The sequence below is a fragment of the Ascaphus truei genome, chromosome 2, assembly GCF_040206685.1.
Source record: "Ascaphus truei isolate aAscTru1 chromosome 2, aAscTru1.hap1, whole genome shotgun sequence".
Lineage (NCBI taxonomy): Eukaryota > Metazoa > Chordata > Amphibia > Anura > Ascaphidae > Ascaphus > Ascaphus truei.
In genome coordinates, this window is record NC_134484.1 from 72,751,750 (window position 1) to 72,764,829 (window position 13,080).

Below are 13,080 nucleotides of genomic sequence, written 5' to 3' on the forward strand. Positions count from 1 at the left end.
CTCCATGCTACAGTAATGGTAAACAAAAATGGCAGCAGATTTACTAGTGAACACATCCCACTGAACGCAATGTTATTTCTTTTTCTTTGATAAATCTGGTGTTATTTTCAAATTTAGAACAAACTTTATACAAACTTGCCAGGTTTTCAAACATGAGAATCCCATGTTTCTTCGCAATGGTCCACAAACACACAAGCGCACACAATACATGAATAAATCATAGGAAGAACAGTTTATTAGTGTTTTGTAATCCATGTTTAACCTTTGTTAGCAGCACCATCTTATAGATATACCAAAAATATGGGATCATTGGTCTATAATAAATTAATACAATATTGTAGTTCTTGAATTCTAGAGAGCACGCAAGAAATCCAGATCAGATTACCTGCAATGGAATCAAACATACCATTATAGAAGATGCTTTTATCCATTGGCTCCATAAACTCCATTCTGAGAATTCGTTCAAGAAGCAATTTATCCTTCACAAAGTAATCCATATCTTTAAAAGCCTAAAACACAAAAAAATGGTAACCTGGGGACCCGATAATCGGTAGTGTATTCCTTACATATTAAAATCAGAGACCTTTCCCCCAGTTCGTCATGAAAGAGTAGCCTGAAACCAAACAATCTAACATTTGTGGGAATAGAGGAGTCTTTAAGAGGTCCACACAGTCCACATTAAAACTACATAAAGCTATCTGTGCTAAGCATAGTACTTTGATTAAAAGCACACACAACCTTTGTATTCCTGGTTGTAGCAGACAGCCCTATATAACCTACTTTTTTCTCTCTTTTCTTAACAAGATATCTTGGCGTTGTAGTACAGTAAAAGCACAAAGTCACATATTTTTGTAATGCTTGATAGTTCTACGTGTGGATCAGAATAAAAGGAATAGCAAACAAGAAAAACACGAGAAAGGACAAAGGTTTTTTTCCTAAGCACTGCACCAGTGTACACTTTCCCTGTTACAAACATGTCATACATACATGATCAATGAAGGAACTGAGGAATTTATTCATGATATGGTATGTCTTTGTACTCTGCTCAGAATTGGTCGAAGATGTCTGTAAAAACCTTGCAGGGCCATTCATCTGAAAAGAAAAAGAATAAAACAAATACACATACATACACACATCTCTCAAAAGATCAAGGCAGTGACCAGAAGTAAGATGGGAGGATGAAATCAGAAAGTGTGTTGGAGCAACATGGAGGAGACTTGCAACCACAGTACCAGGAAGTAAGTGTGTGTGTGTGTGTGTTTTTGTCACTTTTTTTTCTCACCATAACTTAACTAAGTATGGTAAAACCTATCCATTGCTTAATTTTTGCAAAGCCAGTATAACCAACCCCACACTGAGGAGACCCATTAAGGTCGAAACAGTCTGTCTGTGGGTGGGTTTGCTGGCTATGCATCTTAACCCTGGCTGTGCTCAAAGCTGTGACCATGCAGCAAGCTTAAGCCTATAGGGAACCATGTTTATGGTTTTTAAGCAAAAGGTGTCACTGTATGCTCATTTGCATGTCATTTCCCAGAATCCCTTGCTGCAGTGGAAGTGCTGTGTGCTGGGTGATAATGGCGGGGTTGCAGACCTGTCTAAGACATGCAAATGAGCATACAGTAATATTTCCATTTGCTATATGCTTTGCTGTGAAGGGTTTTTGTCACTTTTTTTTACCCACCATAACTTAACCAAGTATGGTAAAACCTATCCCTTGCTTCATTTCTGCATAGCCAGTATAATTAACCCCACACTGAGGATACCCATTAAGGTTGAAACAGTCTGTCTGTGGGTGGGTTTGCTGGCTATGCATCTTAGCCCTGGCTGTGCTCAAAGCTGTGACCATGCAGCAAGCTTAAGCCTATAGGGAACCATGTTAATGGTTTTGAAGCAAAAGGTGGCACTGTGTGCTCATTTGCATGTAATTTCCCAGAATCCCTTGCTGCAGTGGAAGTGCTGTGTGCTGGGTGATAATGGTGAAAGGCATTGTTGCAGACCTGTCTAAGACATGCAAATGAGCATACAGTAATATTTCCATTTGCTATACACACACACACACACACACACACACACACACACACACACACACGTGAATGTGAAAGATACACCTGATATATTTTACCCTTGTCAAAGTGTCATGAATTCGGTCAACCTGCATTCGTGCTCTGCTTGTAATTGAAATCTGAAATGTCTGAATATCTGTATTTGGTTGTAGACCTCTTTGACAGCACATATTTTCCTACAGTGGGAAATAAACACGGAAACAATATTTCAAATATTTGCAAAGCAATAGGTCAGTCAGTGGCAATAAATGTCCTCACTTGCTCTATATGATTTATTTACATAAACCTGGTTTGACCCTTATAGGGCCCTGTAGTGCTGGACAAAATGGGCTAATCTATGGTACACCAAAATTCTGGTAACAAATCGATGCATGAAACGGAAATCCCAAACTGCCTCAAAGAGCTGGACATGGCAGGTAATGGTCATAAATAAAATATCCCTATTTCTGGACTCTTTTTGTCTTTGTTTTGTAGACATTTAACCCCTTTCGTATTGTAGAGTTTAAATGCTGCACCTTTTTAAGAGGCAATGTGTTACTGAAAAAGAAACCCGATTTGGTACCAATATTTCATCACTTTCTGTGCACTGTTACATTACACACTTTCTGTGCACTGTTACATTACACACTTTCTGTGCACTGTTACATTACATCACTTTCTGTGCACTGTTACATTACACACTTTCTGTGCACTGTTACATTACATCACTTTCTGTGCACTGTTACATTACACACTTTCTGTGCACTGTTACATTACACACTTTCTGTGCACTGTTACATTACATCACTTTCTGTGCACTGTTACATTACATCACTTTCTGTGCACTGTTACATTGCATCACTTTCTGTTCACTGTTACATTACATCACTTTCTGTGCACTGTTACATTACACACTTTCTGTGCACTGTTACATTACATCACTTTCTGTGCACTGTTACATTACACACTTTCTGTGCACTGTTACATTACATCACTTTCTGTGCACTGTTACATTACACACTTTCTGTGCACTGTTACATTACATCACTTTCTGTGCACTGTTACATTACATCACTTTCTGTGCACTGTTACATTACATCGCTTTCTGTGCACTGTTACATTACACACTTTCTGTGCACTGTTACATTACATCACTTTCTGTGCACTGTTACATTACACACTTTCTGTGCACTGTTACATTACACACTTTCTGTGCACTGTTACATTACATCGCTTTCTGTGCACTGTTACATTACATCGCTTTCTGTGCACTGTTACATTACACACTTTCTGTGCACTGTTACATTACACACGTTCTGTGCACTGTTACATTACATCACTTTCTGTGCACTGTTACATTACACACTTTCTGTGCACTGTTACATTACATCACTTTCTGTGCACTGTTACATTACATCACTTTCTGTGCACTGTTACATTACACACTTTCTGTGCACTGTTACATTACACACTTTCTGTGCACTGTTACATTACATCGCTTTCTGTGCACTGTTACATTACACACGTTCTGTGCACTGTTACATTACATCACTTTCTGTGCACTGTTACATTACATCACTTTATGTGCACTGTTACATTACACACTTTCTGTGCACTGTTACATTACATCACTTTCTGTGCACTGTTACATTACATCACTTTCTGTGCACTGTTACATTACATCACTTTCTGTGCACTGTTACATTACACACTTTCTGTGCACTGTTACATTACACACTTTCTGTGCACTGTTACATTACACACTTTCTGTGCACTGTTACATTATACATTTTCTGTGCACTGTTACATTACACACTTTCTGTGCACTGTTACATTACACACTTTCTGTGCACTGTTACATTACATCACTTTCTGTGCACTGTTACATTACACACTTTCTGTGCACTGTTACATTACATCACTTTCTGTGCACTGTTACATTACACATTTTCTGTGCACTGTTACATTACACACTTTCTGTGCACTGTTACATTACATCACTTTCTGTGCACTGTTACATTACATCACTTTCTGTGCACTGTTACATTACATCACTTTCTGTGCACTGTTACATTGCATCACTTTCTGTGCACTGTTACATTACATCACTTTCTGTGCACTGTTACATTACATCACTTTCTGTGCACTGTTACATTACATCGCTTTCTGTGCACTGTTACATTACATCGCTTTCTGTGCACTGTTACATTACATCACTTTCTGTGCACTGTTACATTACACACTTTCTGTGCACTGTTACATTACATCACTTTCTGTGCACTGTTACATTACATCACTTTCTGTGCACTGTTACATTACATCACTTTCTGTGCACTGTTACATTACACCACTTTCTGTGCACTGTTACATTACACACTTTCTGTGCACTGTTACATTACACACTTTCTGTGCACTGTTACATTACATCACTTTCTGTGCACTGTTACATTACATCACTTTCTGTGCACTGTTACATTACATCACTTTCTGTGCACTGTTACATTACACACTTTCTGTGCACTGTTACATTACACACTTTCTGTGCACTGTTACATTACATCACTTTCTGTGCACTGTTACATTACATCACTTTCTGTGCACTGTTACATTGCATCACTTTCTGTTCACTGTTACATTACATCACTTTCTGTGCACTGTTACATTACACACTTTCTGTGCACTGTTACATTACATCACTTTCTGTGCACTGTTACATTACACACTTTCTGTGCACTGTTACATTACATCACTTTCTGTGCACTGTTACATTACACACTTTCTGTGCACTGTTACATTACATCACTTTCTGTGCACTGTTACATTACACACTTTCTGTGCACTGTTACATTACACACTTTCTGTGCACTGTTACATTACATCACTTTCTGTGCACTGTTACATTACATCGCTTTCTGTGCACTGTTACATTACACACTTTCTGTGCACTGTTACATTACACACTTTCTGTGCACTGTTACATTACACACTTTCTGTGCACTGTTACATTACATCACTTTCTGTGCACTGTTACATTACACACGTTCTCTGCACTGTTACATTACATCACTTTCTGTGCACTGTTACATTACACACTTTCTGTGCACTGTTACATTACACACTTTCTGTGCACTGTTACATTACATCGCTTTCTGTGCACTGTTACATTACACACTTTCTGTGCACTGTTACATTACATCACTTTCTGTGCACTGTTACATTACACACGTTCTGTGCACTGTTACATTACATCACTTTATGTGCACTGTTACATTACACACTTTCTGTGCACTGTTACATTACATCACTTTCTGTGCACTGTTACATTACATCACTTTCTGTGCACTGTTACATTACACACTTTCTGTGCACTGTTACATTACATCACTTTCTGTGCACTGTTACATTACATCACTTTCTGTGCACTGTTACATTACACACTTTCTGTGCACTGTTACATTACATCGCTTTCTGTGCACTGTTACATTACACACGTTCTCTGCACTGTTACATTACATCACTTTCTGTGCACTGTTACATTACACACTTTCTGTGCACTGTTACATTACACACTTTCTGTGCACTGTTACATTACATCGCTTTCTGTGCAATGTTACATTACGTCGCTTTCTGTGCACTGTTACATTACATCACTTTCTGTGCACTGTTACATTACACACTTTCTGTGCACTGTTACATTACATCACTTTCTGTGCAATGTTACATTACATCGCTTTCTGTGCACTGTTACATTACATCACTTTCTGTGCACTGTTACATTACATCACTTTCTGTGCACTGTTACATTATATCACTTTCTGTGCAATGTTACATTACATCGCTTTCTGTGCACTGTTACATTACACACTTTCTGTGCACTGTTACATTACATCACTTTCTGTGCACTGTTACATTACACACTTTCTGTGCACTGTTACATTACATCACTTTCTGTGCACTGTTACATTACACACTTTCTGTGCACTGTTACATTACATCACTTTCTGTGCACTGTTACATTACACACTTTCTGTGCACTGTTACATTACACACTTTCTGTGCACTGTTACATTACATCACTTTCTGTGCACTGTTACATTACATCACTTTCTGTGCACTGTTACATTACACACTTTCTGTGCACTGTTACATTACACACTTTCTGTGCACTGTTACATTACATCGCTTTCTGTGCACTGTTACATTACACACGTTCTGTGCACTGTTACATTACATCACTTTCTGTGCACTGTTACATTACATCACTTTATGTGCACTGTTACATTACACACTTTCTGTGCACTGTTACATTACATCACTTTCTGTGCACTGTTACATTACATCACTTTCCGTGCACTGTTACATTACATCACTTTCTGTGCACTGTTACATTACACACTTTCTGTGCACTGTTACATTACACACTTTCTGTGCACTGTTACATTACACACTTTCTGTGCACTGTTACATTACATCACTTTCTGTGCACTGTTACATTATACATTTTCTGTGCACTGTTACATTACACACTTTCTGTGCACTGTTACATTACACACTTTCTGTGCACTGTTACATTACATCACTTTCTGTGCACTGTTACATTACACACTTTCTGTGCACTGTTACATTACATCACTTTCTGTGCACTGTTACATTACACATTTTCTGTGCACTGTTACATTACACACTTTCTGTGCACTGTTACATTACATCACTTTCTGTGCACTGTTACATTACATCACTTTCTGTGCACTGTTACATTACATCACTTTCTGTGCACTGTTACATTGCATCACTTTCTGTGCACTGTTACATTACATCACTTTCTGTGCACTGTTACATTACATCACTTTCTGTGCACTGTTACATTACACCACTTTCTGTGCACTGTTACATTACACACTTTCTGTGCACTGTTACATTACACACTTTCTGTGCACTGTTACATTACATCACTTTCTGTGCACTGTTACATTACACACTTTCTGTGCACTGTTACATTACACACTTTCTGTGCACTGTTACATTACATCACTTTCTGTGCACTGTTACATTACATCACTTTCTGTGCACTGTTACATTGCATCACTTTCTGTTCACTGTTACATTACATCACTTTCTGTGCACTGTTACATTACACACTTTCTGTGCACTGTTACATTACATCACTTTCTGTGCACTGTTACATTACACACTTTCTGTGCACTGTTACATTACATCACTTTCTGTGCACTGTTACATTACACACTTTCTGTGCACTGTTACATTACATCACTTTCTGTGCACTGTTACATTACACACTTTCTGTGCACTGTTACATTACACACTTTCTGTGCACTGTTACATTACATCACTTTCTGTGCACTGTTACATTACATCGCTTTCTGTGCACTGTTACATTACACACTTTCTGTGCACTGTTACATTACACACTTTCTGTGCACTGTTACATTACACACTTTCTGTGCACTGTTACATTACATCACTTTCTGTGCACTGTTACATTACACACGTTCTCTGCACTGTTACATTACATCACTTTCTGTGCACTGTTACATTACACACTTTCTGTGCACTGTTACATTACACACTTTCTGTGCACTGTTACATTACATCGCTTTCTGTGCACTGTTACATTACACACTTTCTGTGCACTGTTACATTACATCACTTTATGTGCACTGTTACATTACACACTTTCTGTGCACTGTTACATTACATCACTTTCTGTGCACTGTTACATTACATCACTTTCTGTGCACTGTTACATTACACACTTTCTGTGCACTGTTACATTACATCGCTTTCTGTGCACTGTTACATTACACACGTTCTCTGCACTGTTACATTACATCACTTTCTGTGCACTGTTACATTACATCACTTTCTGTGCACTGTTACATTACACACTTTCTGTGCACTGTTACATTACATCGCTTTCTGTGCAATGTTACATTACATCGCTTTCTGTGCACTGTTACATTACATCACTTTCTGTGCACTGTTACATTACACACTTTCTGTGCACTGTTACATTACATCACTTTCTGTGCAATGTTACATTACATCGCTTTCTGTGCACTGTTACATTACATCACTTTCTGTGCACTGTTACATTACATCACTTTCTGTGCACTGTTACATTATATCACTTTCTGTGCAATGTTACATTACATCGCTTTCTGTGCACTGTTACATTACACACTTTCTGTGCACTGTTACATTACATCACTTTCTGTGCACTGTTACATTACACACTTTCTGTGCACTGTTACATTACATCACTTTCTGTGCACTGTTACATTACACACTTTCTGTGCACTGTTACATTACATCACTTTCTGTGCACTGTTACATTACACACTTTCTGTGCACTGTTACATTACACACTTTCTGTGCACTGTTACATTACATCACTTTCTGTGCACTGTTACATTACATCGCTTTCTGTGCACTGTTACATTACACACTTTCTGTGCACTGTTACATTACATCACTTTCTGTGCACTGTTACATTACACACGTTCTGTGCACTGTTACATTACATCACTTTCTGTGCACTGTTACATTACACACTTTCTGTGCACTGTTACATTACATCACTTTCTGTGCACTGTTACATTACATCACTTTCTGTGCACTGTTACATTACACACTTTCTGTGCACTGTTACATTACATCGCTTTCTGTGCACTGTTACATTACACACGTTCTGTGCACTGTTACATTACATCACTTTCTGTGCACTGTTACATTACACACTTTCTGTGCACTGTTACATTACACACTTTCTGTGCACTGTTACATTACACACTTTCTGTGCACTGTTACATTACATCACTTTCTGTGCACTGTTACATTACATCACTTTCTGTGCACTGTTACATTGCATCACTTTCTGTTCACTGTTACATTACATCACTTTCTGTGCACTGTTACATTACACACTTTCTGTGCACTGTTACATTACATCACTTTCTGTGCACTGTTACATTACACACTTTCTGTGCACTGTTACATTACATCACTTTCTGTGCACTGTTACATTACACACTTTCTGTGCACTGTTACATTACATCACTTTCTGTGCACTGTTACATTACACACTTTCTGTGCACTGTTACATTACACACTTTCTGTGCACTGTTACATTACATCACTTTCTGTGCACTGTTACATTACATCGCTTTCTGTGCACTGTTACATTACACACTTTCTGTGCACTGTTACATTACATCACTTTCTGTGCACTGTTACATTACACACGTTCTGTGCACTGTTACATTACATCACTTTCTGTGCACTGTTACATTACACACTTTCTGTGCACTGTTACATTACATCACTTTCTGTGCACTGTTACATTACATCACTTTCTGTGCACTGTTACATTACACACTTTCTGTGCACTGTTACATTACATCGCTTTCTGTGCACTGTTACATTACACACGTTCTGTGCACTGTTACATTACATCACTTTCTGTGCACTGTTACATTACACACTTTCTGTGCACTGTTACATTGCACACTTTCTGTGCACTGTTACATTACATCGCTTTCTGTGCACTGTTACATTACATCACTTTCTGTGCACTGTTACATTACATCACTTTCTGTGCACTGTTACATTACATCGCTTTCTGTGCACTGTTACATTACATCACTTTCTGTGCACTGTTACATTACACACTTTCTGTGCACTGTTACATTACATCACTTTCTGTGCAATGTTACATTACATCGCTTTCTGTGCACTGTTACATTACATCACTTTCTGTGCACTGTTACATTACATCACTTTCTGTGCACTGTTACATTACACACTTTCTGTGCACTGTTACATTACACACTTTCTGTGCACTGTTACATTACATCACTTTCTGTGCACTGTTACATTATATCACTTTCTGTGCAATGTTACATTACATCGCTTTCTGTGCACTGTTACATTACACACTTTCTGTGCACTGTTACATTACATCACTTTCTGTGCACTGTTACATTACACACTTTCTGTGCACTGTTACATTACATCACTTTCTGTGCACTGTTACATTACACACTTTCTGTGCACTGTTACATTACATCACTTTCTGTGCACTGTTACATTACACACTTTCTGTGCACTGTTACATTACACACTTTCTGTGCACTGTTACATTACATCACTTTCTGTGCACTGTTACATTACATCGCTTTCTGTGCACTGTTACATTACACACTTTCTGTGCACTGTTACATTACATCACTTTCTGTGCACTGTTACATTACACACGTTCTGTGCACTGTTACATTACATCACTTTCTGTGCACTGTTACATTACACACTTTCTGTGCACTGTTACATTACATCACTTTCTGTGCACTGTTACATTACATCACTTTCTGTGCACTGTTACATTACACACTTTCTGTGCACTGTTACATTACATCGCTTTCTGTGCACTGTTACATTACACACGTTCTGTGCACTGTTACATTACATCACTTTCTGTGCACTGTTACATTACACACTTTCTGTGCACTGTTACATTACATCACTTTCTGTGCACTGTTACATTACATCACTTTCTGTGCACTGTTACATTACACACTTTCTGTGCACTGTTACATTACACACTTTCTGTGCACTGTTACATTACATCGCTTTCTGTGCACTGTTACATTACATCACTTTCTGTGCACTGTTACATTACACACTTTCTGTGCACTGTTACATTACATCACTTTCTGTGCAATGTTACATTACATCGCTTTCTGTGCACTGTTACATTACATCACTTTCTGTGCACTGTTACATTACATCACTTTCTGTGCAATGTTACATTACATCACTTTCTGTGCACTGTTACATTACATCACTTTCTGTGCACTGTTACATTAAATCCCTTTTGCAGTTTGAGGCAATGTTTTACTATTCCTTTCTATACTTAAAGTGGCAAAGTCTTGTACAGAAAAATAAACACAACATTGCTACTTGTATTTACCGCTTCTCTCTTTAAATTCATATTCATTTCTTCCATGTTGGTATCTGAGAGTCCATGCACAGAGCGACCGTGGATATAATATCCATAGCATCTGTGTGACAAAATGAACACGGAAATCTGCAGAGAGAATACATACACAGGAAGTTATTGGTATGTGTGTGTGTGTATATATGTATATATCTATCTCCGTATATGTTGCAGTGTTTTATTTTCTTATGATCAGACATTAAACAAGTTATAGTGGGTAAAAAAGGATCAGAAATAAAGCGTGACACACTGTGTTCATTTGCATGTCATTACCCAGAATCCCTGGCTGCAGGGGAAGCATTGTATGCTACGCGATAATGGGGAAAGACAGGGTTGCAGATCTGTCTGAGACACGCAAATGCACCACACGTGGTATTTTTATTTAATGTTCTTATCACGACTTTATAAGCAATAATTCATGATGGGCTGTGCTTCAGACCATCTTAACGAATGGCTTGAAAATGTAGTGAGGCCAATGTTTTAAAGGGGATTAGATATCTTCATGGTGGGTAATGGGAAACATGCATCCTTTAGGCTTTATATCCCACCTACTGCCAACAGCAGAAAGGGACAGAGGGTGCTTGCCACACATAAGCCCTGTTACTTACTTCTGCCCTAAGAAGCTTCCAGTGCTGGTCACATGCAAAGACAGGATAGTGGTCTTAATGGACATTTGCTTTGACCCACAATTAGCAATTTGTATGCCCTTATACTACAATCCCCCCTATACTGGTTGGTTATTTATTTTTTACCCATTCCAAGGGAAACAAAATGGCTGCCAAGTCTCAGGCCAATAGGAAGTAATACCGGTAACGTCACTGGTAACCATCTCAGGATGGTTCAACTCTGGACCACACAATCCGGTAAAGAAGGGGGTTTGTAACAGGAAATGTTGCTTACAGTTAAAAAGTATCTGTTGTGTGTCAAAGTGTCACACTCCTCTTATTAGAAATGCACCTTCCTCTACAGCAGGGGTGCGCAAACTTTTTCCTCTGCGCCCCCCTGCCTGCTCTCCCCCCCCCCCCTTTACCTTGCCATGGCAGGGCAATGTCATGCGACCCCGCCACATCATTTGACACAGCGTCGCCAGAAGCCGTCGGAGACAAGGTAAGGGAACTTACAGAGGCCTTGCGCAATCCCCCGGCATTTAATTGAAATGCTTTGGGGAAGAGCGCGGGGCCTCTGTAAGCGTCGCGCCCCCCAGTTTGCGCACCCCTGCTCTACCGGGCAAAGACAAGAATTGAAAGCAACCCTCCTACATTTTTGTTTTTTACTTTCCAGGTCCAGAGATAATATGGAGCGAGGACTGGTCGAGTATTACCCCCAGGAAACCCTGGCTCAGCTGGAACACATTTAGGAGAAGAGGAACCTGGCTCAAACCCTATGTGAGTTAGTGTAGGAAAGTGGGTGCTACCTGGAAAATATTAAAAAAATGTACTAGGGCGTACATGGAGCGCAGATATCCCTGAATGGTGCACACCACTACAAAGAATAAATGAATAGGAATAAAATCAAACTTTAATAGGCATACTAAAATAAATACAAGATATATAACTAGTGCTCCTATAACAAATATAATTATAGATTTAAAAGGGGTGTTCATCTCCGAGGGCCAAACTTATGATGATGGCTATATAGTGAATAGTGTCTATGCTAGCAGAAGGGGGGAGAGCTTAGGCTGCGGTTATACTAACCGCGATGGCGTGCGCGCCGCAAACAAAAGGCTGTACCTCCATGAGGCAGGCCATAGATCTACACTTTTATTAGGTTTGAGTCTTTATTTTAAAAGCTTCCTATCATATCTGAAATGAAGCAACCATTAGAAAATAGTAAAGAAGATGTGACATGACTTAGTGCATTCCCTATATTGTAACGCTAATATTTGTTGGTAAGTGGAACTGTACTTTAAATGTTACCTGCCTTCCCTGCTCATCAAGTTATCAATGGTAACAAACCCAATACTGTGTGAACATGCAGAAACAAGACAATGCAGGCGATCCCATATACAAAAAGAACGTATACACA

At 38.9% G+C, this 13,080-nt stretch overlaps 1 protein-coding gene across 3 annotated transcripts in view; it reads right to left on the bottom strand.

Moving 5' to 3' along the window:
- The window catches only part of TMEM67 (transmembrane protein 67), a 59,744-nt gene that overhangs the window by 10,465 nt on the left and 36,199 nt on the right, over positions 1 to 13,080 (bottom strand). For all 3 annotated transcript variants that reach the window (XM_075582721.1, XM_075582722.1, XM_075582723.1), the window contains exons 23-26: positions 11,029 to 11,145; positions 2,123 to 2,239; positions 988 to 1,092; positions 407 to 509 (exon numbers count right to left, since the gene is read on the bottom strand). In XM_075582721.1, coding sequence (XP_075438836.1) covers positions 407 to 509; positions 988 to 1,092; positions 2,123 to 2,239; positions 11,029 to 11,145 — 442 coding nt within the window. The remainder of the gene's footprint in view (positions 1 to 406; positions 510 to 987; positions 1,093 to 2,122; positions 2,240 to 11,028; positions 11,146 to 13,080) is intronic.